At 46.5% G+C, this 27,246-nt stretch overlaps 1 protein-coding gene and 1 long non-coding RNA gene across 3 annotated transcripts in view; one reads left to right on the top strand and one right to left on the bottom strand.

The window, feature by feature from the left end:
• The window catches only part of LOC135898034 (uncharacterized), a 64,785-nt gene that overhangs the window by 22,190 nt on the left and 15,349 nt on the right, over positions 1-27,246 (bottom strand). Inside the window, exon 2 of the long non-coding RNA XR_011511026.1 lies at positions 13,938-14,075. This is a non-coding gene — a long non-coding RNA (uncharacterized lncRNA). The remainder of the gene's footprint in view (positions 1-13,937; positions 14,076-27,246) is intronic.
• Positions 1-27,246, top strand: part of LOC135898033 (cysteine-rich secretory protein 2-like) — a 31,048-nt gene that overhangs the window by 1,987 nt on the left and 1,815 nt on the right. The window contains exons 2-8 of one of the 2 annotated variants that reach the window (XM_065426762.2): positions 8,444-8,492; positions 9,827-9,946; positions 14,678-14,814; positions 15,991-16,084; positions 18,208-18,356; positions 18,738-18,841; positions 18,949-19,040. In XM_065426762.2, coding sequence (XP_065282834.1) covers positions 8,477-8,492; positions 9,827-9,946; positions 14,678-14,814; positions 15,991-16,084; positions 18,208-18,356; positions 18,738-18,841; positions 18,949-19,040 — 712 coding nt within the window. In that variant the 5' untranslated portion in view covers positions 8,444-8,476. The remainder of the gene's footprint in view (positions 1-8,443; positions 8,493-9,826; positions 9,947-14,677; positions 14,815-15,990; positions 16,085-18,207; positions 18,357-18,737; positions 18,842-18,948; positions 19,041-27,246) is intronic. The other variant, XM_065426763.2, reaches the window with a different exon arrangement.

Raw genomic sequence — 27,246 nt, 5'->3', positions numbered from 1 at the left:
TAGGAATAGAAAGAGCGCAAGCGGATCCCTATAAGAAGTTACAAATAAAAAGAATGGGTGAAGAAAGAAAGGAAAAAGAGAAGAATAAAGGAGACATTCATTTGGGTTGCGCACGAGCGAATCAAGAAGTCGGTACACGTTCACTGAACGCTGCATTGCATTTTGGAGTCGCGGTGTACACAGGCAGAACCCCTCATTGCGCTTGTTCGTGATGAGGCTCAGCCCGTAACGAACAATTACAGCGCTGGATAACATATCCAATAAGACAAAGAAATGTATAGTACTTGCAGCCCAATCGCGGAATATGACGTCGATACAACAAGTAGGGCAGCGATGAACGCCGCCATGGGTGACAGTTTCGAGAACGCTCGCTCTCAACGCAACAGTTAAGTGCGGCGACATCAGGCACGAACACTTCAAGCAATGAAACACGAATACGGATAGGCAAAACAAAAGGTTGTACACTCGCAAGCGTAAATTTCAAGCCATTTTAGGCAAGGACACAACCGGTAACACTAAATTGAATATTTAGTGCACTATAAAATCGTTTTGCACTTTTTCATGTCGAAATTGCGCACATTACCCCTTAGCAATTTCATTCGACATCCAGCGTCTCTTTGCGCTTACTTCACCAATTTATTCGACGTATAAAGTTCAGAACCCCCATTAACAAAGAGTTCGTGCACCGGAGTGGTTCGTATGAAAAAATACTGGCCGATTATGATAGCGATTATATATATATATATATATATATATATATATATATATATATATATATATATATATATATATATATATATATATATATATATATATATATATATATACACTATTCGCCAATGCGGGCGGCCGTCCGGTAACAAACTCAGAAACGGACATCTTCGTGAATACGGACCCAGATGTTTTCAATGAATGTTCCGCAAACATTTGTGCAATCGAATCCGCGAGACTGCCGAATGTGCGTCAAAGAACTTCCTTCTTTGATTCGTATTCGAGCCAAGGTTTCGCATTCGATACTACATTTTATAGCGAATTTTGTGCTGGAGTATTCTAAAGACGTACCGATTCATGACAGAGTACTCAGAAAGTTTCAAACTACATCACCGAGCGTAGACCATGAATCCCAGAAGTTTAATCGCGTCTATTACACAATGCGCCTATATTTTGCCTGTAGCGGGGCAGCAGATGGTAATAAGCGTTGATCTATGTTGGTGCATACTGCAACACCAATTACATTCCAAAGTCCTCTGCTCTCCCATCTGAACCAGAAAACGTTCGCCCGCACCACGACTTACGACAGGCACTTCGATATTTTGAACATTTAACCAAATTAAAGAAGGGACCCCAGCCACCCACGCAAATCCACCAGAGGTATGCCAAGCGAATGCCCAGGCAACCAACGTACTCCATGAAGTAACTCTCTATTATCAGGTACGGCAGATAGCCTACGTAGAAAGTACACACAAGCGACAGCACAAAGAGCAATGAAGATAAGTCCCTTTCAAGCTTTTGACTGCTGTCTCTTGAGCTCGTAACCTGAATGAAGCGTGGCATACTCGTGTCTGGCAAAGGCTGAGAAGACTTCTTTTTCGCTGACAACACGTAAAACATGAGCACCATGTAAATAACGGTGGTGACACCTACGGGCACTAACACTGTGGCGATTCCGTTCACGACGTGAGTCGACCAAGGGCCCTGCAGCATGCAGTGACTAGTGAACCTGTTTGGTCGAAAGCATCCCCAGTATTCTACCGAGCGCGGAATGGTCAGCGCCCAGGAGACCAACCAGGGCACGACGCTGAAGACATGTTTCATCCACTTGCGATGCGGGGAGCCGTAGTGCATAACAAGCATGTACTCGTCCACATTCAGACACACGATGCAGAAGGCCATTGTCTGCACCGAGGATAGGTACAGGGACCCCGTCACTACGCACTCTACGCGGCCGGGTGCGCTGCCGCTGAGTTGAAACGCCGGAGTCGCGAGCGAAGCAACGCACAGAGTCACCGCCGCGATGCAAGTGCTCGCGAGCAGTCGAGCAGACAAACAGCCTACCGGCATTGGCGACCGGAGAATCAGGGCCACAGCCATAACAGCACTGACTACAGCACCGACGGACGCGACACCCACGACCACGGCTTGAAACGACAGGTCGAGCCAATAGCCGTAACACCCATCGTATTCCAACGGCGTGGGTGGTGTGCCGAGCGACGGTGATCCCGCAGTTGTCGAATTCATGGTGCAGCGGCTACGGTGTTCGCCGGCTCTTCATTGAAACAGCAGGTACGAGGCGGCGCACTGATCGCTCAACTCACGGCCGACCACGCGCCACACTCTCTGACGGGAGCATTTTTTCGGTCCGATCGCAGCACTCGGTCTGGGCGCGGTACCGAAGAAAGTTTTCGAAGCGCATTCACAACTCAGCGCAGGCAGCCGCCGCTAGCGCGGATAGACTGAACGCTGCGCCCTCGCCCAAGCGCGCACATGAGGGCGGCTGCGCGCGACGAGGAACTGCCGCTGAATCAGGAGGATCCATATCTTCTTCCGGCGGAGTTTTCTTGACTCAGAGTGCGGAGGGGGACGTTGTGTCACCTGGTGCAAAAATGCTCGCGATTCCAAGTAGGCGGCTCACGCGCTCGCGCCGAGAGATCGGCTCCGTGTTTTCGTAGTACGGGTTCCGCGTTCGTCCAATATTATTTACGCGTCGCCGGAACGCCGTGACTCAACATCGCTCAGCGCGCGCGCTCGAGCGCGCTCTGTGGTGCGTGAAATGAGTGCTATCAGTGGACGCTATGGGACAGCGAAAAAATCCCTGCCGTCGCCATGCGAGGCCGTCTCGTTGCGCACCCGCTCTTACATTCGGACGCTGCGCGCCCGTGGAATCAACTTCGCACGGTACTTTAACATTGCGAAGCTGGGCGTTCGCTCTCGCGGCGCGCGGCTCGCAGATTGAAATGATTGCATTCCACGCGAAGAATGTTGATGAACCCGTCATTTCCAACAGAAATTAAAACGGGCCTCCAGAGTTGTACAATGTCGAACACAAAACGATGATGGAAATTTGTTTCAGTTTCACTAGACACATCTGCCCCGCTTCTCTCCCCTTTTCAATTGTGGAATGGCCTCTGCCTATGAGAGGGCAGAACTTTTCTAGTCGCACGGCTTGATTGATCTACGCTGTACAAGCTGACCGCTCATGAATAGTGAAATGATGCGCGACTCATCTCGATATCAACTGATACTCAAATTGCCTGCGGGACGTGGACAGTCCGCATTCGTTATACGGCCCTTGCCCTCCTGCCATTCGCGACAGCTTCTACGTCACAGACACATTTTATCTAGTTTTATACGTCTTGATCACCGTGGCTTTGATTCATGACTAGCCACTCGGCAGAGCGGTCGGATCGAGCAAGCGACGACACAGATTGAGTTCCATCAGCTCAAACGGCTCAATGGCCACGGTGAAGCGCGAATTCTCAGACCCTCCAAATGCTCCTTGACATCTTTCTCTAACTGTATCGCTTTTGCAAAAAGAAATAAGAAGAGCAGGGTCTTCGAGTTCATGGCCGACGTCGCCCATGTAGACCAATTTTTCTCCAGTGACGTCAGCACCAGGAGTTCCTTCGCAAAAAGAAAAAGAAAAGCTCAAGTACGATTAAGTGCGCACAAACAACCCTTATGAAATGCAGGAAGGAATTCAAGGGAAGTATCAGTATGCGATTCTGGATAAAAAGAAAAAAAAGCGACAAATTAAGCAGCTGCATGTAAAAACTGCAGGTCACGGAATATAGTAAACTGTAGCCGAATTTCGTAACGAAATATTTCCACTTTTTCTTATCATCCCTGGCGCTGGCAGCCCGCACCCGCCGATAGCGACTGCACTCCTGCGTACGAGTCAATAGACAGTTTTAGTTACACGTTCGTAGAGGCTTTGCGTACGTAGAGCTTCTACGTGTCAGCAGTGCGCATGCGTAAAACGTAGCGGGCGCGCGTGCCTCTCACGGACGTACGTGAGATTCAATTCTTTGCGTGCGTTTCTTGCGCACGTAGACAGCTTCGCGTGGGAGTTCCGCGAGATCACGAACAAGCGATAGCGGGCCGCGCGCGCGCAGACGGCTTGCATTGAAACACGGCGACAGGATCAAATTGGCTACCGCCGTGTTCACATTTCCCGATAGATGTGGCTACGGGGTCTCTATTGACGTGCGACGCGTACGTGTAGCTAAAAGCGTTTCAGATGGCGTGCATGTACCTTAAGGTATACGTAGGCTTTTCACGTTTGCGAACTTGAAGCCTCTACGTACGTGTAACTAAATCTGTCTAATGACGATGGACGAAAAGAGCGAAAAATGAAATCGTTACAGTACACGTCCCATAGTAAGGCACCTATTGTGTCGAGACCGTAACCAACAGTATTATCGCGTCAATAATTCGCGTGGCTAATGTTTGAGGCTTTGTTTCAAAGAAACTTCTTCGCATATCGAATCCCCCACGCAGCAAATGGTGACATAGTCCGCCTTGACGCTTTCTTAATTTCATTCGGTGTGAGACGGGTAATTCAAGACGCGCTACTTTCTCAGATAGTACGACGTGCGGAGCTAAATCATTTCCACTATCGTTGCAGAGATTCGGGTAGGTTTTCGCTACCGCTAATTGTCATGGTGTGCGATAGCATGCTCCAGGTTTGAGAGGGATATATTTTTGTGTAGGTGCAATGACGTACGCGCGGTAAGTACTTGCGTCACAGGAGACGTTTCTATGTCTCGTATCTCTTACAAACTTGCAATTTGGTGCACACTTGACGCACTCGCGTCAGTTCAACACCCCTCCAGTTTCCTGTTAGGTAGCTCCGAGGTAGTAAAGTCCACCTATAATGCTTATAAGGAAATTCCATCTGGATGCCCGACCAGTTCCAATCCCCTTATCAAGAACCGACGCTGCAAGAAAGCTTCATATTGTGGCTAAAGCTATGACACACAAATACTGGTCTTCTCCCAACCTCCCGAAGTGTCATCTTCATAGGCTGGATCCATCCTTAAAGCTGCAAGTGCCATCAAAAATTTCCCGCTCTGAGGCGATAGTATTGTGCCGCCTCTGGCTCGGGGTGACATTTGCGAAGGCCCACTCGTTCCGCATTGGAATGGGGGATACGCCCATGTGTGACTCTTGCGGAACCACAGAAACGATTGAACAAATCCTATATATCTGTCCCCAATACGACGTCAAGCGCGATTTCTACGGACAGTCCTAAACCAGCTGGACTCTAGATCATTTTCCGTAATGAAGATCCTTGGACCCTGGACGTACGCATCGATGGCACAGAAAGACACGAAAGCGCTCTTGAATTACCTGATATCGAAAGGTCTTGGGAACCGTGTGTAGACGTCGGGCGAACCTTCCACTGCGCGCGAAACTGTGCTCTCTCTCTCTCTTCATCCCCATACCCCCTTCCCCCAGTGCAGGGTAGCAAACCCGAATCTGGTTAACCTTGCTGCCTTTCCTGTCTTCTATTTCTGTTTCTCTCTCTCCTGACCGATGATGGAATCGAGCCTCTGTCTTCCAGCACAGCAGCCCGATGCTCTAACCACTAGGCCACGGTAGCACGCAGGCTCCTCGCATGCCAAAGTTGCTCTTTGAAACGTCTGGCACGTGCGTCACGTGCCAATTCCCCGCATTCTTCCCTCGTGACAGCTAACGCTTTGAGACGCTGTGTTAGGCTTCATTGCGTTCGGGATCGGCCTACATTTCTCATCGGACGGATACGTATACATAGTGGGCGAAAGCTGCATATAATGCTATCGCATTAATAAATGCGTTGTCATACCAAAGCAGAGACACATTTAAGATATATTTTAAATACATATCCTAAAATATTTAGAATAATGAACAAAAGGAGCGTAGCGCCGCTCATTAAGGGTGTCTGGTCAATGCTCACTGCTTCCGCAATTCTTCAGAGCTTTGGCATGCATGCTTATACGACTTCCGACACAATGAGAGGGCTCTTTGCAAGGAGCACTTGAAGTACGTCATTACCGATAGTTTCTTTATGTGTTGAATTTTACCGGTCTCTGTCACTTAACAATCGACACGCTTACAGAGGTCAACGAAATCCTCAATATCGTTTGTAGGCGTTCCGCCAGGTTGTGGCCAACTACGTGAACAAATTTCGAACGGGAAAGCGACCGATAACCTCCAAGAAAGACATTTTGAAAGCAGACCTCGTCTGAAAGTTCACTACGTAGCTTTTACACCGCGGGTTTGCCACGAGCGAAAGGTAAAAGATGACGCTGCTCAACTTCGGGCTGTCACCCTATCGGTTGTGCATGCTCGCCCTCTGGTACGACGTCGTGGTTGTCTGTGCCTGGAGTTTCTGGAGATCCGCAGCGAAGAGCACTATTCAGTAAGCGAAGTAAGCGAAATAACATCAGCGTACGTGTGTGGGTGTGGCTATGCTTAGGTATTCACCACAAATGAGGAATTGCAGCAAAACCTTCACAAACTAGAAAGAAATGGACACGAATATCAGCAGACAATAAACGCACAGGGTATATTAGGTGAAAAGCACGCATGCACAGGTTTTCACGATCTGTTGCAAAAAGCAATTTCATCGGGAAGATATATCGTATGGTTTGGGAGTGGTGTCACGGAGGTGCCAGCAAACATAGTGCCATCTGAAAAGTAGTGGGAGGAGCTGATGACCGGTGCTGACCCGGTGGACCAGAGACGACTGGTGAACAGAGTACTGCGGACAGCCGAGGGCCATGGCATCCTGGACTAAGGAAGCCATCCACCTGAGGGTGACATGCACGAGATCGCCTGCTCTATTTTTTTCCTAATAAAGTTTATTTCATCATTATTATCATCGGAAAGATCATTCCATTAAGATATGTCATGAGGTAGAGCAAATAAATTCAAGGCGCCTGTCTTTCCAAGAATGAGTTTGAAGCTAAGATGATTATGCAATCGTGATAGGCGTGGGGGTTTTCAAGCGCTAGCTGGCGTGGCCTATCGGCATGAACACATTCGTGAAGTAGACAGAGCAGAGTGCTTGTGCAATGAGTTTCCAAATACTACAATGACATGTCAAGCTTAATTCGTGCTATGCTATGGCTGTGGTCATAGTTTCTGGCAATATACCAGGTAGCTCTGTTCTGTATACATTCGTGCATGATAGCTAAGTAATCCTAAGACGCCCTCCTGGAGTACCTCAAGCACGACGGCAGTAATAGGAGAGGGACAGTTGTTAACAACACTAAAACGACGGTGAAGTGACAAATTCTGAAGCAATTAAAGTGTTAGTCAGTAAATAGCTACAGGGCGGATAATTTAGAAATAAGACAGCAATAAGGAACACGAAAAGAATCGAGAAAGACGTAATCTGTTTGCTGGCTCTTATTCATATTAAAACATAAATAAGTTAGGGACTGCAGTAATTGGGTTTCGTAGGAGAGGCCTTTCCTAAAAATATTTCGTTTAACAAAAAGAAGAACTTATTCATTTCAAGGTGTAAATATGCGGCACAGTTATATGCTCGAGTAATCTGCACGAAAGATATATAAAAAATATTGGGTAGTAGTTTTCAGGTGCATGTTTATTTCCGTTTTTTTTTTTTGTGTGTGTGTGTAAACAACCTTCATAACGGAGAAACAGCGTGAAATAAGCGAGATAAGACGGACAGGCACTGTCTTGTCTCTATTTTTTCTTTCTTTACGCGCTGTTTCCCCGTAATGAAGTCATACCGACAAGCTCAAGTTCAGACCATTTTGAAGCAAACAAACCTTCGCAATCTTGCAGTCAACCGGAAATACACCTCACAATAGAGGCTCCTTCCAGATGTAGTAAAAATGATACTTGAAGTAGACACCATTTTTAAAGAGCTTTGTGTTAATTTCATCAATAAGGATAATATTTTTAAAGGTATTAATGAGGAAGGATATACTTTCAGTTGTGGTATCGAGGAGCGCCATAAATATATATTCACGTTCTAGAACGACTGTAACATTGGAATAGTCTTTCCTGCTGAACACGCATTTAAAAAAAGAAACGTATTAGATGCCGAAGAGCATTCCTCGTCTGAAAAATGCAGTTGGTTATCGTTTAGCAATAAAATGTCGTCACCGTGATTGGGTGCTATTGCTTATTTATTTATTTATTTATTTATTTATTTATTTATTTATTTATTTATTTATTTATTTATTTATTTATTTATTTATTTATTAACGACCTGTAGATTGCGGCACTGAAATGCTCTGAAAAAAAGAGAGAGAAAGCTCCTTGTCGAAAGAGAAATAGAAAAGAAATATTAAAGACTCAAATTTGGGGCGTTGAACGTCGTATTTCAGATAATGCTTGAAAAAATTAACAATTTTTGGCAGTTTATAAAGGTTCTATATAGTCACGATCTCTGTGTAAAGTTAGACAGCCTTCCTTTTATTCATTCCAGAATGTTTTTATCACCAAGACGTGTGATATCGTGATGACGGGATGCACAGGTGAGGAGGGCGAAATTCGAGTATAGCGCTCGCAGTTACTTTGAGCAACAGGGTTCCAATAAAGTGCAGTTCTCCACTGACTGCTTCGTTATGTGTGAGTCCGTACGATTGAATTTCTTGTTCTTGTTCCTTGAGAAGGTGTACATAATACTTTATGCACTTAATAGTCACGTTTTACCAGTATGACAGCAGGGCTTGCCGATACATAGCAAGTAGAAATCATGGAAATGCACTGTACTGCCTTTAACTACTGACCCAGTAATCACTGCGCGCATAACGTGCTCGTAAATAAAGAGAAGAAATAAGGTGCACCAGAGCACAAGAAATGCGGTGCCATTCACATCTATCTACACACACGTATATGTAAGACGAGACCCATGAATAATTTATATAAACCATATAACTGTGTAAACTAGAGGCGTTCAATTGGAGGGCACGCACGCACACAAACACACGCACGCATGCACGCACGCGCGATCAGACCTGAACAATCATTTTCACCACACCATCAAAGACGAAATCACAATGCCTCCTAAAAATGTGTTTCATAGTTACACAGAAACGTTCGGCAGCATGTTACACTCCTGTAACACGTGAAGACGAAAGCCTGCTACTGCACACTTGGTAATGCGCCGTCTCGCATCGTCGCATTGCTGCTTTCGCAGTTCGACTTCGCTTCGTTTTCGACGCTTAGCTGCGGCTTCGCGCGCTTGTATAGCGGCGTCAGACTCGCACCAACGACGATTCTTTTCGACTTTACGTTGCATTCTCTACGTACGCTGTTCTGTGTATTGTATGGGTGATTCCAATGAATGTATGCACTATTCGCTTCACTTTGCTGAGCGCTTGTAGCCTCAGCCTTACCGAGGTCACTGCCTTTTTTGCTTGCTTACGGGGGTATGAGCCATTAAAAAGGCCACGTGGTTGTTGTTTTTTGTACCATTCAACTAGACTCCGCGTTTCTGTACGTTGTACGAGTGATCCCAATGAATGTCTACACTATACGCTTCACCTTGCTGAGTGTTTGTAGCCTCTGCATTACGAGAGCGATGAGCCATTGCATTGTTTGCTTGCTTAGGGGGTTAGGGGGATAAGAGACATTGCTTATGATGATAGTTTTTGTACCATTGGACCGGACGACGCGTTTTTTTTTGGTGGGGGGGGGGGGGATAGGGGGGGTCAAGGCTACCGACGTATGAGCCACTTAAGGCTTTCGCCTTAATAAAGTGTACGTGCACGAGCAAACTAATGAAGCATAACCCAGTTCTCCGCTTCGAGATTCTGCATTTTGACCCGTGCAAGTCTAATAATTTCTTTTGTTCTTGTTTCCGCAGAGTTTGAAGCACTCAGCCGAAAGTACTATCTTGAAATGCAAAACATGTTGAACGAATTGACATCTCTATGGCTGCTTTCAGTAGGACTTTGCTGCGGAGGAAATATTCCTACATTGCCAAGTAAGTCGATACAATGACCACATCTCTATATATGCCAGGTTAATTGAGATTCATGAATAGGTTGAAGCATCTCTTTGTGTCCTACTACAAGGAAATAAGAAAAATAAGGGAGCGAATTGACTTGCTCACACTCACATTGTCTTTTGTGCAAACGCGAACTACCTTCTGCAGCATGCATTCGAACAAAAGAAACAAATATAACAGACGCACACTGAGAACGCAAGCACTAAAGCCATCATTCTCATTAAATTACCGTGAAAAGAGAAAAAAAAAAGATGTGACGCGTTATGCAAAGTCTTCTAAAATGGAGCATTATACGTTGGTTGCATATTCCCGCTGAATATGTTGCATTGAAGCACTATAATCAGCCGGTCCATGAATTGTTCGTCTCTTTCACTATATACCTTTTCCGTTTACGGCGTTGGCCTTGTATATTGAGCGACATGTAGCGACCGCGTGCGTTCCTTTAGCCCGTTACTAGAACACGAATCGTTTGAGAAACTTGTCTACCGCACTTGGCATGCTCTATGGTCGCTTTTATCATTATAATGATATATAATATTATTATATTATGTACATTTATTCGGAGAAGCAAAATATGATGGTTATGATACAGCTTTACTAAAAGAGGGATGGTTCATCAGCCAGTTAAGGGTAATGTAGTTGGGGAATTGGGAGATGAAGACAGGACTTGCCAACGAGGAATGCTTCCCGTACGGCCACACTATATGCGGAGAATGCCTGATTCCGCAGTAAAAGCGAACAGCGCTCGCAGTACACTGTCGGCCTCCGCTGAGGAATGGATCCCCTAGCTCCTCGAAGCTGGCCACTTGGCCCCGCGGTACTTTCGTCAGAGGGCTGGATAATTTGGACACTCCCGCAACAAGTGGCGCAGTTGCCGTTTTACACGATGGACGACCTGTTTGTATGGGTGGTAGCGCTTCCGCCATGTCAGGAAGACGTCTTGTTTCCTTGTGTGCAGGCCAGCGTGCAATAACACTCAGCGTAAGTGCAGTACCGGTGCGAGCCTTGTGCATGAGTGCGTGCGACAAGCTTGCAGGCAGTGTATCTTCCTTCAGCGAACGTTGTCTGCGTTCATAGAGCTGTCGTCATTACAATGATATATAATATTATTATATTATGCATACTTCTTCGCACAAACGAGATACAAGTGCTGAGATTTTGTCTAAGCCACAAATATCGTCAAAACGCTTCGTAGAGGAGTATATATATATATATATATATATATATATATATATATATATATATATATATATATATATACTCGAGAAGAAACGAAGAACTTCAACGACAACCGCTCACAGAGCGCCCTGAAGAGTTTACGTCTATACGCTCGCCAAAAGACGAACGTTGTGATTGCTGCGCCGAAGCCATCCAATGCTGCTGACTGACAGTGGGCCGGTGGGCCAAAGATCACAAACAAAGGCGGCAGAAGCATGACAAAGCATACCATGACAAAGATGCAAGGATAGCGAAGCGTGGCTTTCGAGTTATTGACAGTGGCCTGTAGTGATCGCCGCCGCGGGCCTCCCGCGGGTGGTGCCGATGACAAAATGAGCGCATTGCCAGTTGCGCTTGCGAAACATGTGCCGTCCTCGCGAGCGTTGCCCGTCGAGCTCTGCACTAAGATCACCGGTGGTTCGGGCCCGAGAGCTGAGAACCTTTCACCGGACCAGAAGGAAACTGCAGCAGAGCAGCAACGGCCACTGATGACGCATCTTAAGGCGAAGCTTTCTTTGCGAAGCCCCCCGGACTTTCCTGGCTGTGGCTGCTGGATGCTGCTGCTGTCTTGCCCCTCAGCTCACACTTAAAAAAAATTACGCGCCCGACGCGGGAATATAACCTCGGTTCCCCAGCCCAGCATCCCGATGCTCTAACCATTAGGCCACATTCGCACGTACTTCTGCCGTGCCGACGCCAAACAGCTCTCCGAGATGATCGACGGCGGTGTCGCATTGTGCAGCACAGGTGCGCGAGGGCAAATGCGCGCGCGCCATTTCTCCTTTACACCAAAGACGCAGGAATGAAATCGGTAAACTTATAGCATTGAATTAACCGCTTCACGAAAGCTCCGCTTCCCATAAATTCCAAGATGGGCGTTTGATCTGCATAATTGTTTCCGGCACGATGTTTCGAAAGATCTTCGCATTTTTTTTCATCAAATTACGCTTGCGTTCCGAGGATTTTTATAGATCTACCTCTTAAGACGACTCGCGCTTAGAATTAATCAAGATTGGATATGCACGCGAAATCTGCACGCAACTCTACACCGAGCTAAGCACCCTGATGCAGCTTAAGGATTTGTAGATTAACAAAGAAAACGTCTTTGGAGGCTATAGCACAATGCCGCTATTTCACTTGGTCATTTCGAAGGTTCGGACATAATTTTGCGAGTCAAATAAGAGTCAGCTAAATTAAACGATACCATAGTTAACATTTAGTTGACTACTCTGCAGAGCATACGTTGGTATTGAAGTCAGGCACGGCCAATGTCAGGATCATTATATGTGGGAAATGAATTTTTAATTTATGCGATACATTTTTACAGTGTAGCTGTTAGAACCTCGGTGGGTTTCTCTTGACGTCCTAAGCTTCGCCGAGCTGGGGGAGAGGGAGCTGAGAGAGCGGGAAAACAGAATATAAAAATATCATCGAGCAGCATAGCGACGCAGCGAGGGTGGGTGGAGCCTAGTGGGGGAGAAGGAGCGGCGCGGCGGGGACACGGAAGTTGTGACGTCATTGCTCTCCGAGAAAAATCCGCGCGTTCGCTTCGGCGGTTCTCTAACTCGCAGTGGAAAAAAAAATTATGCGTGGCACTGCTATCGAGACCACCGGAGCTGGGGGAAGCCCAGCAAAAGTTAGACTGTGTGTGCGGTTTGGCACTACTTTACGGGCCTTCCCCCAGCTCCGTTGGTGTCTGGTGTTTGCGATAGCAGAGCCACGCATAATTTTTTTAGAAAATTATTGAAAATGCAAAGCTCAAGAAACAACAACTCAAGTATCATTTCTACAGCTTTTTTAACTAAGAAATAAGAAGCGATACCAAAACTATACCTTAGGGTACATTTTGAGCGAACAAAATTGATGAGTTAGACACCGTTCTGCAATATATTACTAATTTGTGGATAGAACTATTCAAAAACCTCCTAAATATTGTAATAGTTCTACTTAAGCCGTAAATTCATTAATCACATTTGTCCGCTTGAGATATACCATGACCGCTGCAGTTTATAGGACCGCGATAACTGTTTTTGTTGCAGAGTTAGACTTGTAAACTTCGCGCTTCCATTTTTTTTTTGTCTAGCCATTGTTGGCAGTTTCTGTAAAAAAAAATCTTAAGTCCTAAATCTGAATTCTGCTTCGAGGAGTTGCTATCGTTTAACTTTCTCACTAAAATTCAACAAACTTTATTCAAATAGCTCCACTCGTTATTTCGTAAAAGCATTTCTGAATTTTACATGCATTTCACTAAGGATATCGAAGTTGACCACGAGCTAAAGCTCCCTCTCATGGACCCGGCGACATAACTATGCTTGCTTTAATGTATTTCGGGGCAGATTTCGGGGATAATAGTATCTCGGAGCTAGTGGCAGATTAAGAGTTCCTACAGGCGTGAATGCCTTCAGTACAGCTGGAGTGCAGTCGCGAAATCGCAAACCTGTCATCAAGTAGTCTTAACGTTAATTATTCAATCTGATTATTACCTCATTTATTTTGTAGTTTGTCGCGTAAGTAACGCATGCCTCATCAAGTAGATTATACCGCATAGGTGAATTCGGGCTATATGCCACGGCGATTTCTTTTTATTTAAATAGCCTAAAGAATAGGCGAATCCCACTCATTCGTGGGAACCGATGATAAGCGTAGCTTGCTTTAATGTTTACTCAAATGTCTTCACTTCTTCTGCCCTTCTGTGTAGCTCAACGCTCCTCGCTGAATGCCTACTCTGGTCTAATTTTGTTCGCCTTACCTCATTCTCCACACTCTGCTTGTGTTGCCGACTTCAAATCTTGCTTCTTGTTCTACTTGTCTATTCGGAAACACTCCCAGTTGCACACATCCAGTGGCCCAAGTACGCACAGCACAGATACACAGCAGCCATAAATGCCTGCAAAGTGGGAAAGAGAGGCGAAATTAAGAAAGCTTCGCTTTAAAAATATGCCCGGCATTTGATTACAGTAGGAAATCGCTTTTTTTCTTCTTGACAGCAAACTAACACTCGCAAAAGTTTGCAAAAAAAAAATACCGAGTCATCAGGGTTTTTTTTTTTCAAACTATGGCGAGTGTTTGTTTGCTGTCAAGAAGAAAATGTACACCCCTCGCAAGACGGCGTTCCGCCGAACCCAGGACTAAGTAGGGAATCACGTACGAGGCCACTGGCGTTAACGAGCTCACTGGGTGATTAACGCACTTGTATTGTAGGGAATTTAATTGCAATTATGGCACGGCAATTGTAATCATGGCAATCATGACGCCCTTACTTACCTTTGAGTATCAAGGGCCGTATGTTGAAGCGATCTAGTTCATTTGCCATTTTTCTTTTCGTATCGTCTGTCGCATCGAGTGGCCGACCCCGACGACGGCATCCCATCTACTGACGAAAACCGAAAAGAATGGAAAATGGAAGTGGATCGCTACAAAATGTGGCTTCAAGTTCGCATAGCATGCTAAGCCGGTAATTTTCTTTATGTACTCATTGATTATATAAAGGGCCCAAGGTGTATGGACACATGTTGCCAAAACAGAGCTTGGATACACGGTACAGACCAGTGATGAAGAGAATCGTCTTGTACCACAACTTTTTTCGCACCAGAGTTGATCCACCAGCCAGCGATATGCTCGAAATGGTATGCCACCTTTATTTTGACATTTTTCTGCTGCCTTTCATTTTGGAAACCCAGTCGTACAGGTGCCGATCGCTTCTTTGCCGTAACGCTTTCATTTCAATAAAGAACTATGCCGCAGGGTCAGCTTCGCACACAAAAAAATTGTATCAACCACCCTAAGAGAAATTCCTTGTGTTTAGTCGCAGAATAATTAGCCGATATGCTGAAAAAGCGATTCTGGTATGAAGAATAATTCGGCGCTCTCGGCCCAGCATCTCGTCCACCTACGCTCATGGTCTTAATGTAATGTCCTTACATGTCTTGCAAAATTTACAAAATGAAACCAAGGATGTAACTTTCGTCGCAAAGGCCAAGAATCACGACAAGAAAGCTTATTTGTACTGACTCTTACCGTGTCTGGCAAAACTTTTCGTTCAAAGCTGCAGGTGACGCGCAAAGAAATGTGTATTTCACCACCAAAAAACAAAACATGCAAATGTATATATATCAACACTCTAAGTACAAATAGAGTGCTCACAATTTGCACGAGCATCAGCGACGGTTTGCAACATGTTTAACTCCAGTTTTGAGCTATCGCTTACTATGCGATAGAGTATGCCCATTTCTCGCGTGCACAAGCAGTTACTCCCACAAAAGAGGCCACCAACACTCCATTTTGTTCATAGATCGCATACTACATCTGCCAGCAGAGCTTGCTTTTCCCACCAAAAACTTGCAAATTGCGCGTCGAAGTCGAACTGGAGCCGAATATTCACACCGACATGTAACGATACATCAACATCTTGTGAGTACACAAGTTGGCTGTCGAAGCTGAGCCATTACAGCCACAAAAATTCAGAAACTGCTCACGCAGAGCGAGAGCTCGCATGAGCAGTTTGATAGCAAACATGATAGCGAACAAATTGCCTGCGCGCTTTGTTGGTGACGTCAGTTATAGGCTGACGCTCTCACTGAAAACCATGCTTCAGAAACAAAGACGACCGCGCCAAACGTCGTCTGGCCTGCCTGTGTGATGTCAGGGCTCCAAGCTCGCAGGCATGGAAGGTGTCTGACTATTGAATCCGTACCATACCGATGCGCTCAAATATGCGTCAAAGCATACCCATAGAGAAAGCATACCTCTGGGGTTTATTTCGCCGAGTATACCAGCCACACAGCCAATTCTGTCCTTTTCAGACATGGCACAAAGGAGCTGCTAAGGATGCGCAGCGCTGGGCGGAAAGTTGCCAACTTCTTGTCCATGACAACAGCTCGGGACGCTGGGTTGAAGGTACGCCGCTTTCTGTTCTTTGCATCCTAGAAAGTGACAGCGCCTGCGCGTATCTTGCACCCACTGAAAAAAGTTCCCTTTTTCTTTCTATATGAAACCAACAGGCAGTGAAGCCACGGAAAGCATAGGTGAAATAAGTGTGGCATTTAGCTGAAGTGTAGAAATAACAAAAGTAATGAAAGTCGATGAAAAAAATTATTTGTCGCAGGTGGGCGCCGAACCCACATCTTACCTGCCGTGGTTGCTCAGTGGCTATGGTGCTAGGCTGCTGAGCACGAGGTCACGGGATCGAATCCCGGCCATGGCGGCCGCATTTCGGTGGGGGCGAAATGCGAAAACACCCGTGTACTTAGATTTAGGTGCACGTTAAAGAATAGGTGGTCGAAATTTCCGGAGTCCCCCACTACGGCGTGCCTCATAATCAGAAAGTGGTTTCGGCACGTAAAACCCCATAACTTTTTTTAACCCACATCTTTCGCATTACGCGTGCGATGCTCGACCACTTGAGCTGAGGCAGTGGCCATCCTCCCGTCCACTATCTTGAGTATTGTGCACGCGTACGGAAGCTGTGGGTTCGGCGCCCACCGGCGGCAAGTTATCTTTTCGTCGATTTTAATTTACCTTTTCCTTATTATTTCTGCACTTCGTTAAAAGAAGAAACACCGTTATTTCCCTCGGTCTTTTCTTGGTTCCGTTGCATGTTGGCTTCATGTGGTCATGACAAAAAAAAAAAGCGAGACCCTTGGTTTTTTTTTCTTCTTTTCCTTTCTTTTGTGCTTGGATGCATAAACCGATGTTTTTTTTTTTAATATGGTAACTGGAACGTCAATGCATTTCTCCGCAAAGTTCGGGAAGTAATATTTCGAAACTGGTGTCATCCTGAGAATTCGTTCCAAATGGATCCGCCTTGCGAGACTCCACGGCTACAATTTGTAAATTGCAATATAGGCCATAAGGTAATTAGTTAAAACATAATTAGATGATTCTTAATTAGTTGATTATGCATTTCAATTTTTTTTGGTAAGGAATGTCCGCCTCTTCGAGTAGACCAGCTCATCAACTAGAACTGTACTATGTGCCACAGGCAGCGTTTAAAAATTTTTGAAAGTGTTCGCTGAAACACCCGGTATATACCTACAGCCATTAAGTCTAGTATAAAAAGAGGTATAGCGGCAGAAATGTACGATGACTGATGTCCAACTCGCACAGAGATCATTTGCTTTATTTCCATTCTGCTTATTAACGGCGCCAATAAGTTGACAAAATACGGAACAATACAACTAATCAAAAACGCTGACAGCCGAAAGTCAGTGCTCCCCTACCACACCTGTTTTTCTCTTTCTTTTATTGCCTTACAATCAAATGCAAGATTTTTTGGGATCATATACTGTAATGCAGTTTACAATAGGCAGCGAGGCACTGGAAGTCGTAAGGGAATACATCTACTTAGGGCAGGTAGTGACTGCGGATCCGGATCATGACACAGAAATAATCAGAAGAATAAGAATGGGCTGGGGTGCGTTTGGCAGGCATTCTCAGATCATGAACAGCAGGCTGCCATTATCCCTCAAGAGAAAAGTGTATAATAGCTGTGTCTTACCAGTACTCACCTACGGGGCAGAAACCTGGAGGCTTACGAAAAGGGTTCTACTCAAATTGAGGACGACGCAACGAGGTATGGAAAGAAGAATGATAGGTGTAACGTTAAGGGATAAGAAAAGAGCAGATTGCGTGAGGGAACAAACGCGAGTTAATGACATCTTAGTTGAAATCAAGAAAAAGAAATGGGCATGGGCAGGACATGTAATGAGGAGGGAAGATAACCGATGGTCATTAAGGGTTACGGACTGGATTCCAAGGGAAGGGAAGCGTAGCAGGGGACGGCAGAAAGTTAGGTGGGCGGATGAGATTAAGAAATTTGCAGGGACGGCATGGCCACAATTAGTACATGACCGGGGTTGTTGGAGAAATATGGGAGAGGCCTTTGCCCTGCAGTGGGCGTAACCAGGCTGATGATGATGATGATGATGATGATGATGACTGTAATGCAACTGCACATGTGCGCTGCAGGAAGTGTGTCAGATATTTCTCAAGTAACCTTGCCATCATCATTACCGAAACAGATTATGGATCCTGTGGACAAAATATCTTCGTGTCGAATGTGAAAGTGCCATGGTTTTTCGCCATCAAGATATGGTTTCTGGAACATCACAACTTCTCTTTTGGAGATACAGGAAATAACATTCCTTCCGTGGTCGGCCACTACACCCAGGTCTGTGACAACACATCTTGGCAATCTGCTACGGCTACAAGCACAAAGCGCAGATAATTTTCATGTCTCAAAGCCCATGCACACTGTATCCTGTGTATGATCGTTGTTGTGGCTCGTTGGTGGGCCAGTAGGTCTGGACCGTGGTAAATGTTTAACAGCGCGAACTTGTCCTTCGTCCGTTCAAAATGTTAAGCGTTCCTTGTAGTAGATAAAATTATTATATTAATCGTTTCTGTTTCCTGCCGGCTCGTTTTGATATGAGTTTTGAGGAATGCCGCAAAATCAAAGTGATACATTGCTTACCTATAGCGATGGAACTTGTTCTGTGCCAAGACCGTAGCTGTATACGCTACAACTTCCCATGCCGCCCCTTCTCCACAGATGGTGTGGTACAGTTCGCACAAAGTAGGATGCGGCCTTCATTACTGCGGGCGCAACGTCGTCAAGAAGCCGTTCTACAACTACGTGTGCAATTACTGCCCCATGTGAGTTGCATTCAGTGCTGCTTTCTGTGGCCCTGAAGCAGAGCATTTCTAGATTTTTAAACCCTGTTACCGAGCTGCTTCTCTTCATATTGATCCTGATCTTTCAGCGGCAACTATCCTGAACGCTTTGGAAAGCCGTACACAAAAGGTAAACCCTGCAGCAAGTGCCCAGGCCACTGCCGCTCCAAGAAATTGTGCAGTTGAGTACATCACGCTCTTTGCTGGTAGTTTGCACTTATGCTGTGATATACGGGGTGATAATTTTTAAGTTTCCCGAAATTTTTAAAGATCGCCTGTGGCAAAGCACAATTCTTGTCCTGGATCTCGATTATTCGAAGCGGTGGGCATTGCTAGCAGGAAAAATCGAAACAGATATACAACTAATTAGACAGCTCACTAATTAACTTCTTAGTTAATTACTTGCGGCTCATATTGCAATTTACGAATTATAGCCGGTGAGATTGCAAGACGTATCCACCTGGAATGAATCTCTAGGATGCCACCAGTTTCAAGATATTATTTCCGAAAGTGTGGGACGAAATACATGCGCGTTCAAGTTACTTTTGCGCTTCGTTGCTTAAATGAGCGTTTTATTTAAAACGTATGTGGAACAGTGGATTTTTTATGCGAGCTTGATGGCGCGTATTTCCAAAACAAGTGTTATTCTAGAAATTAATTTCATGTGGATACGCCTTGAAAACTCGCCGGCTACAATTCGTAAATTACAATACGTACGGTAGAATAATTAATTAAGCAGTTAATTAGTGATTTTTAAAAATTATTTGAATGTGTGTTTTGATTTCTCGTGCGAGTAATGTCTGCCTCTGAATAATACAGCCCAAGTACTACAATTACGTTATCTGCAGCAGGCGAGATTTAAGAATTCCGGAAAACATAAAAATGTTCACCCGTATAGCTGTACCAGTGATTATGCAGACCGAAGTTAGTAGCGGCATAATGAGCACAGTAACAAACATAATGACTACACTTATCACTCTCACACCGTTTAAAGACGCTTTCTAGTTTGTGGGACGTATATAGTGCGATAATGAATACATGTAGTGTGAAGACGGTACAGCTGCATGGCACTGGCTGCCAACTGACTATTTATTGCGGTGATCATGATTCGTCGGGCAACACGCAAGAAAATCAACAAGGAGACAACAAGGAAAGCAACAAATAAAAAAACACAACTATTCGTGAATACGTTCGTCTTGCCGTGGGTTTAATATATATATATATATATATATATATATATATATATATATATATATATATATTGTTGCGGGAAGAAAGCAGGCCCACGAGTGTAAAATAACTTATATTTACAAATGATGGATATGGCGTTCAGGCAACCGCCAGACTTCGTCTTTCTCTAGTCCAATTCAACGTCTTCCTTCACTTCACCGTAACATCACCCTCCCGGTGGGGGAGCTCCGTCCCGGTGCAAGTTAAACAGCCTCACTTATTGGGGGGACATAGGGCTTGAGCCTGGTGACGTGAACAACATCACTGGTTAAGTTGGGAGGCACGGAAGGCTGACCGAGTGGGGCGATCTCGTAGGTCACGTCGGACAGTTGGCGTAAGATCTGGTACGGACCAGAAAAACGGGACAGTAATTTTTCCGACAAGCCGACACGACGTGAAGGCGTCCAGAGAAGGACAAGGGAACCAGGTGAAAAATGGTGGTCTCGGTGCCGAAGGTCGTAGCGTCGCTTTTGAGAAGCTTGCGATACTGTGAGGCGATGACGGGCGACATCTCGGGCCTGGGCGGCTAAGTCAATAGCATCGCGAGCGTAAGCAGTGCTGGGTGACTGTACTGCGGAAGGTAGCAACGTGTCAAAAGGCAAGGTGGGGTCGCGGCCGTACAAAAGGAAAAATGGTGAAAATCCGGCAGTGTCGTGACGGGACGAGTTGTATGCGAAAGTGACGTATGGTAAAGCGACGTCCCAGTCGCGGTGATCGTTGGAAACGTACATGGCGAGCATTTCAGTGAGTGTGCGGTTGAGTCGCTCGGTGAGGCCGTTCGTTTGAGGGTGGTACGCGGTAGCAATCCGATGTTCTGTAGAACAGGAGCGGAGCAGATCATCAACGACCTTCGATAGAAAGTAGCGGCCGCGATCCGTCAGCAACTGGCGAGGGGCGCCGTGGTGCAGGATGACGTCTTTTAGTAAGAAGTCGGCGACATCTGTAGCGCAGCTGCTTGGCAGGGCTCGTGCGATGGCATATCTAGTGGCATAATCGGTTGCTACAGCAATCCATTTGTTTCCTTTGATGGAAATTGGAAACGGACCAAGGAGGTCGAGGCCCACACGGAAGAAGGGCTCTGTAGGTATATCAATGGGTTGAAGCAAACCAGCGGGAGGCATAGCAGGCGTCTTCCGGCGCTGACACAGGTCGCAAGAAGCGACATAACGGCGCACAGAGCGATAAATGCCAGGCCAGAAGAAGCGGCGCCGCAGGTGGTCGTAAGTACGAGTGACGCCCAGATGTCCAGCAGTAGGAGCGTCATGAAGTTGCTGGAGCACGGTGAGTCGAAGGTGCTTGGGGACGACTTGGAGGAGCTCCGGGCCGTCAGGACGAACGCTACGACGGTATAAAGTTCCATCGCGCAAGGTGAACATCCGAAGGGACGGGTCAGTGGGCGAGGAGCTTAGGCGTTCCATAAGTGTTCGAAGAACAGGATCCTTGCGCTGCTCGTCGCCAATGTGGAGGAAGCCGGAGAGGGACAGAATACTGATGTCCGAGTCTGCATCGGTATCGTCCGGTTGATCCACGGGATTGCGGGACAGGCAGTCAGCGTCTTTATGCAGGCGTCCTGACTTATATATAATAGAAAATGTATATTCTTGTAGGCGCAATGCCCAACGTGCAAGTCGTCCAGTTGGGTCCTTCAAAGAGGAGAGCCAGCAGAGGGCGTGATGGTCGGTGACAACGCAGAAGCTCCGACCGAAAAGGTACGGTCGAAATTTCGCGACCGCCCATACGAGCGCGAGACATTCTCTCTCAGTAATGGAGTAATTTCGCTCGGGCGTGGAAAGGCGGCGGCTAGCGTAAGCGATGACACGGTCTTGGCCCTGTTGACGCTGAGCGAGGACAGCGCCGATGCCATGACCACTCGCGTCAGTTCGTACTTCAGTGGGCGCAGAAGGGTCAAAGTGGGAGAGAATCGGGGAAGTGGTAAGCCGCTCAATCAGGGTAGAGAAGGCTTTCTCCTGTAGCGGTCCCCAAGAGAAAGAGGCGTCTTTCTTAAGAAGGTCAGTGAGAGGGTGAGCGATGTCCGCAAAATTTTTCACAAATCGCCGGAAATAAGAGCATAAGCCCAGAAAACTACGGACATCGTTCGTTGAACAAGGTACAGGAAAATTTCGCACGGCGTGAACTTTCTGTGGATCAGGTTGGATTCCGGCGGCGTTGACGAGATGACCAAGCATGTTAATTTCACGGCGACCGAAATGGCACTTGGAGGAGTTTAGCTGAAGGCCAGCCCTGCGAAACACGGAGAGTATGGTTGTGAGGCGCCGCAGATGGCTCTCAAAGTTCGGCGAAAACACAATCACATCGTCGAGGTAACACAGGCATGTAGACCACTTCAAGCCGCGCAAGAGAGAGTCCATCATGCGCTCGAATGTAGCTGGCGCATTGCATAATCCAAAGGGCATGACTTTAAATTGGTACAGACCGTCCGGTGTGACAAAGGCGGTTTTCTCGCGGTCCATCTCATCGACGCTAATCTGCCAATAGCCGGAGCGGAGGTCAATTGATGAAAAGTATTGGGATCCGTGAAGGCAGTCAAGAGCGTCATCAATGCGAGGCAAGGGATAAACATCCTTCTTTGTAATCCGGTTGAGGTGACGGTAGTCAACGCAGAAGCGCCACGAGTTGTCTTTTTTCTTTACTAAGACAACCGGTGATGCCCACGGGCTACTGGAGGGTTCAATGATGTCCTTGTCCATCATCCTGTCTACTTCTTTCTGTATGATGGCCCTTTCTGTTGCCGAGACACGATATGGCCGCCTATGAATGGGGCTGGCGTCACCGGTGTTGATGCGATGCGTGACAACAGATGTCTGGCCAAGTGGACGGTCGTCCAAATCAAAGATGTCCCGATAAGATGACAGGAGATGACGAAGAGCTGTTGTTTGCTCGGAAGGAAGGTCGGGGGCGATCATCTTAGAAACATCGTCCGCAGGCGTCGAGTACGAAGGAGTGGATGACAAAGGTCCGTTCGTACTGAGGAAGGATTCAGAGGTCAAAAAAGAAATCTGAAATTCTTCCAAAGGAGTGATATGCGCTATGGCGATACCGTGTGGCAAAACATGTGACGAGAACCCAAAATTGAGGATGGGCACGCGAGCGCAGTTTTCGCGGATCCGAATTAAGGTGCTCGGTAGGGCAATATTACGCGACAAAACCACGTCAGTAAGCGGCGACAGGACGTACTCGCCATCAGGTACGGGAGGACAGGGCGTCAGCAGGACATTTGTAGCAGCCTGTGGAGACAGCCTTGCAAATTCAGCAGCACATAAGCGGTGTGGAGCACAAGTGGTTGCGTCGGCAGGAAGCGGCAGGTCCAACTGTACAACACCTGCGGAGCAGTCAATTTGGGCAGAGTGCTTCGAAAGGAAGTCGAGGCCGAGAATTAGGTCGTGTGGGCAGTGTTCAAGGACGATAAATAGAACAACGGTATAATGGCCCCCAATGGTCACACGTGCTGTGCACATTCCAAGGACAGGTGACGTACTCCCATCGGCGACTCGCACGGTGCACGGTACGGCGGGGGTCAGAACCTTTTTGAGCCTGCTGCGGAGAGCAGCGCTCATAACTGAAAGCTGCGCTCCTGTATCAACGAGAGATCTAACAGGAACGCCATCGACTTCAATGTCCAGCAGGTTTCCACATGTAGGCAGGGTCAATAGAGGATTTGTGGGCCGGGTCGGAGTTGCAGCTTCACCTCCGGGAGCTGCACCGCCTAGTTTCCCGAAGCGAAGCGACCGGTTGCAGAAGGGGACGAAGAGCGGTGAACGAGAGGCGAACGGGACCTACGACCTTGCGGAGACGGGGAGCGGCTGGATCTTGGTGGAGCACTGTCGGCGTTGATGTTCCTAGTCGGCGTATAGGGCGAGAAAGTGCGATTGTCGGGTACTTGGCTGTAGTGACTCGGAGACGACCACCGAGGAGGCGACGACCAGTGGTTGCGGCAATGACGGGCGATGTGTCCAATACCGGAACAATTAAAACAGATGGGTTTATCATCCGCTGTGCGCCATTCAGCTGGGTTGCGACGGAGTGGTGGAAAGCTTTGCGTCCGGGAGCGAGCGGTCGGAGAAATTTGGTAGGTGTTGGTATGGCGGACTGAGCAGAGAGATGGAATGCCCAAACTTGCTATTTCCTCCCGAACGACCGCTTGTATAAGGGAGATAGCGGGTACGCTTTCCCGACAGTCTGAACGAACGGGAGCCGGGGCCATGGCCTCAAGCTCACGGCGAACGATGCGCGTTATTTCTTCCGGTCCTGCGGGCTGAACGAACCGCGGCGGGTCTTCGCAAGAAGATGTCGCGGCGGTATTGGGCAACCGGTCGAAAGTTTGAGTGACGCGGCGGCCCTTCGCTTGTTCGAAGCGCCGGCACTCCTTAATAATTGCATCCACAGTGGCACAATCCTTACACATCAAGAGATTGAAGGCATCGTCTGCAATACCTTTCAATATATGGCCAATCTTGTCTGCCTCGGTCATGTTGTCATCAGCCTTGCGACAGAGGGCCAGCACATCCTGTATGTACACGACATAGGATTCTGTGGACGTCTGAGCGCGGCACGCAAGTTCTTTTTTAGCTGCCAGCTGACGACCGACAGGTCTGCCAAACAGGTCTCGCATTTTTTCTTTGCAAACATCCCAGCTCGTTAGGTCAGCTTCATGTGTGTCATACCATTGCTTCGCAGTTCCCTTCAGATAAAATATTACGTTTGCAAGCATCATTGTAGGATCCCACCTGTTGTTGTCGCACACTCGCTCGTACATCGTAAGCCAGTCCTCGACGTCGACGTTGTCCGTGCCACAAAATGTTCCCGGGTCCCGTGGGTGAGTGAGGATGACCGTGGGCACGGGCTGCCGAGGCGTTGTCGCTTGTGTCGGTTGATTTGCCATTGTGGCAGCAGGTAGATGACGTCCGCTGCGAAGTTCCGTGGTTGTACCCCGCACCTTCCACCAAAATGTTGCGGGAAGAAAGCAGGCCCACGAGTGTAAAATAACTTATATTTACAAATGATGGATATGGCGTTCAGGCAACCGCCAGACTTCGTCTTTCTCTAGTCCAATTCAACGTCTTCCTTCACTTCACCGTAACAATATATATATATATATATATATATATATATATATATATATATATATATATATATATATATAAACGAGAAGAAAGGGGGTTAACCGAGGGGCCCGATTTTTATTAGTCATATCATAAGAAGCCAACAAACACTGACACCAAGGACAACATAGGGGAAATTACTTGTGCTTATTAAATGAAATAAAGAAACGATAAATTAATGGAAATTAAAGTGGATGAAGAAACAGCTTGCCGCAGAGGGGAACCGAACCCACAACCTTCGCATTTCGGTTTTACTATACTAGGACACATAAATACCCAAGAAAGTTGATGGGGAAACAGCGCCGCGGTAGCTCAATTGGTAGAGCATCGCACGCGAAATGCGAAGGTTGTGGCTTTGGTTCCCACCTGCGGCAAGTTGTTTTTTCATCCACTTTAATTTCCAATAATTTATGGTTTCTTTATTTCATTTAATAAGCACAAGTAATTTCCCCTATGTTGTCTTTGGTGTCAGTGTTTGTTGGCTTCTAACGATATATATATATATATATATATATATATATATATATATATATATATATATATGTGTGTGTGTGTGTGTGTGTGTGTGTATGTATGTGTGTATGTGTGTGTGTGTGTGTGTGTGTGTGTGTGTGTGTGTGTGTGTGTGTGTGTGTGTGTGTGTGTGTGTGTGTGTGTGTGTGTGTGTGTGTGTGTGTGTGTGTGTGTGTGTGTGTGTGTGTGTGTGGCGGCCCCATTTCGATGGGGGCGAAAACGCTCGTGCGCTTACATTTATATGTGCACGTTAAAGAGCCCCAGGTGGCCATAATTTTAATCCACCACGGCGTCTCTCAATGCTTGCGGACGTTAAACCCTCGCGACTCGATCAATCGCAAAAGATCAGAGCGGCATTTCAAATTAACCATAGGGGGCTGTCATCATTATTCATCGTACCCATCTGGAGGAGCATGCCAGACGTGCCGTGGGCCAATCCAGGATTCATTAGTCTCTCTTGCGCTCTCTATACTGCGGCTATATATTGTTACGTTGTAGTGACGCGCTCAAGAACACAGTATAGCGAAACTAACTCTTCATAGGGCAAACCTGTTTCCATAAAGGCAAGTGCCATTCAAAGCGCAACTATAGCGGCGAACACAGTCGGGGATCGTCGAAAATCTGAGCCATTGGTCAAGCGCGTCGGCTTTTATATACATGGCTCGTCGATCCAGCGTATAATCGACGATGCCCGCGTGCCTTCCAGAAAGTACTGCACAATTCGACGTGCTCATACAATCTGAAAGTTCGGCGAGAACATACACAACAGCTAGAATCAACGATAACGTTCGAGCAAGTTCCAAATCTTGCAGGTGCGTCTTGCTCTGAGCGGTCACATTAAGATAGCGGGTGAAATAGAGGCCCCGGAAGAAACAGAAATAAGTAAACATGTTATATATATATATATATATATATATATATATATATATATATATATATATATATATATATATATATGATACAAGGAAAAGTTCTGTACGTCCGGTGCATAGTAGTTGAAGAAACAGAGCACACTTACGAAAATAGCATTTTTAATGGTTTAACGTTTCGGCCGTGGCACGGCCTTCATCAGAATAAACACAGATACAAGTACGCACCCGCTTTTATGGGCATGCGCACGTGGGCATAATCAGCAATGCATGCACGTGTACACTTGCAAATAACAGAAAAAGTGCAGCAGTATGTATAACTCAACAGAGACAGAGCGACCGTCTTAAAAATATTTTCACGGAATCACCAAGAGTGGTCTATCGTCGCTCTAGGAACCTGCGTGACCTAGTAACCTCTTCCAAGACTAGAGCGATTGCTCCTGCTGGTTGTCATCCCTGCAATAAGCCCCGTTGTAAAGTTAGTACACATATGACCACGTCAAAGACTGTTAGAAGCACAGCATCCAACTTTTCTATTAAAATCAACGGCGACTTCACTTGCGACAGTACTAACATCATCTACCTTCTTGAATGTTCAGTATGTCAGATGCAGTATATCGGTCAGACCGAAACATCTTTTCGTATCAGATTCAGC

The sequence above is a fragment of the Dermacentor albipictus genome, chromosome 1 (genome assembly GCF_038994185.2).
Source record: "Dermacentor albipictus isolate Rhodes 1998 colony chromosome 1, USDA_Dalb.pri_finalv2, whole genome shotgun sequence".
Lineage (NCBI taxonomy): Eukaryota > Metazoa > Arthropoda > Arachnida > Ixodida > Ixodidae > Dermacentor > Dermacentor albipictus.
The sequence above is the reverse complement of the archived record's forward strand: the minus strand, read 5'-3'. Positions and strand labels throughout refer to the sequence as shown.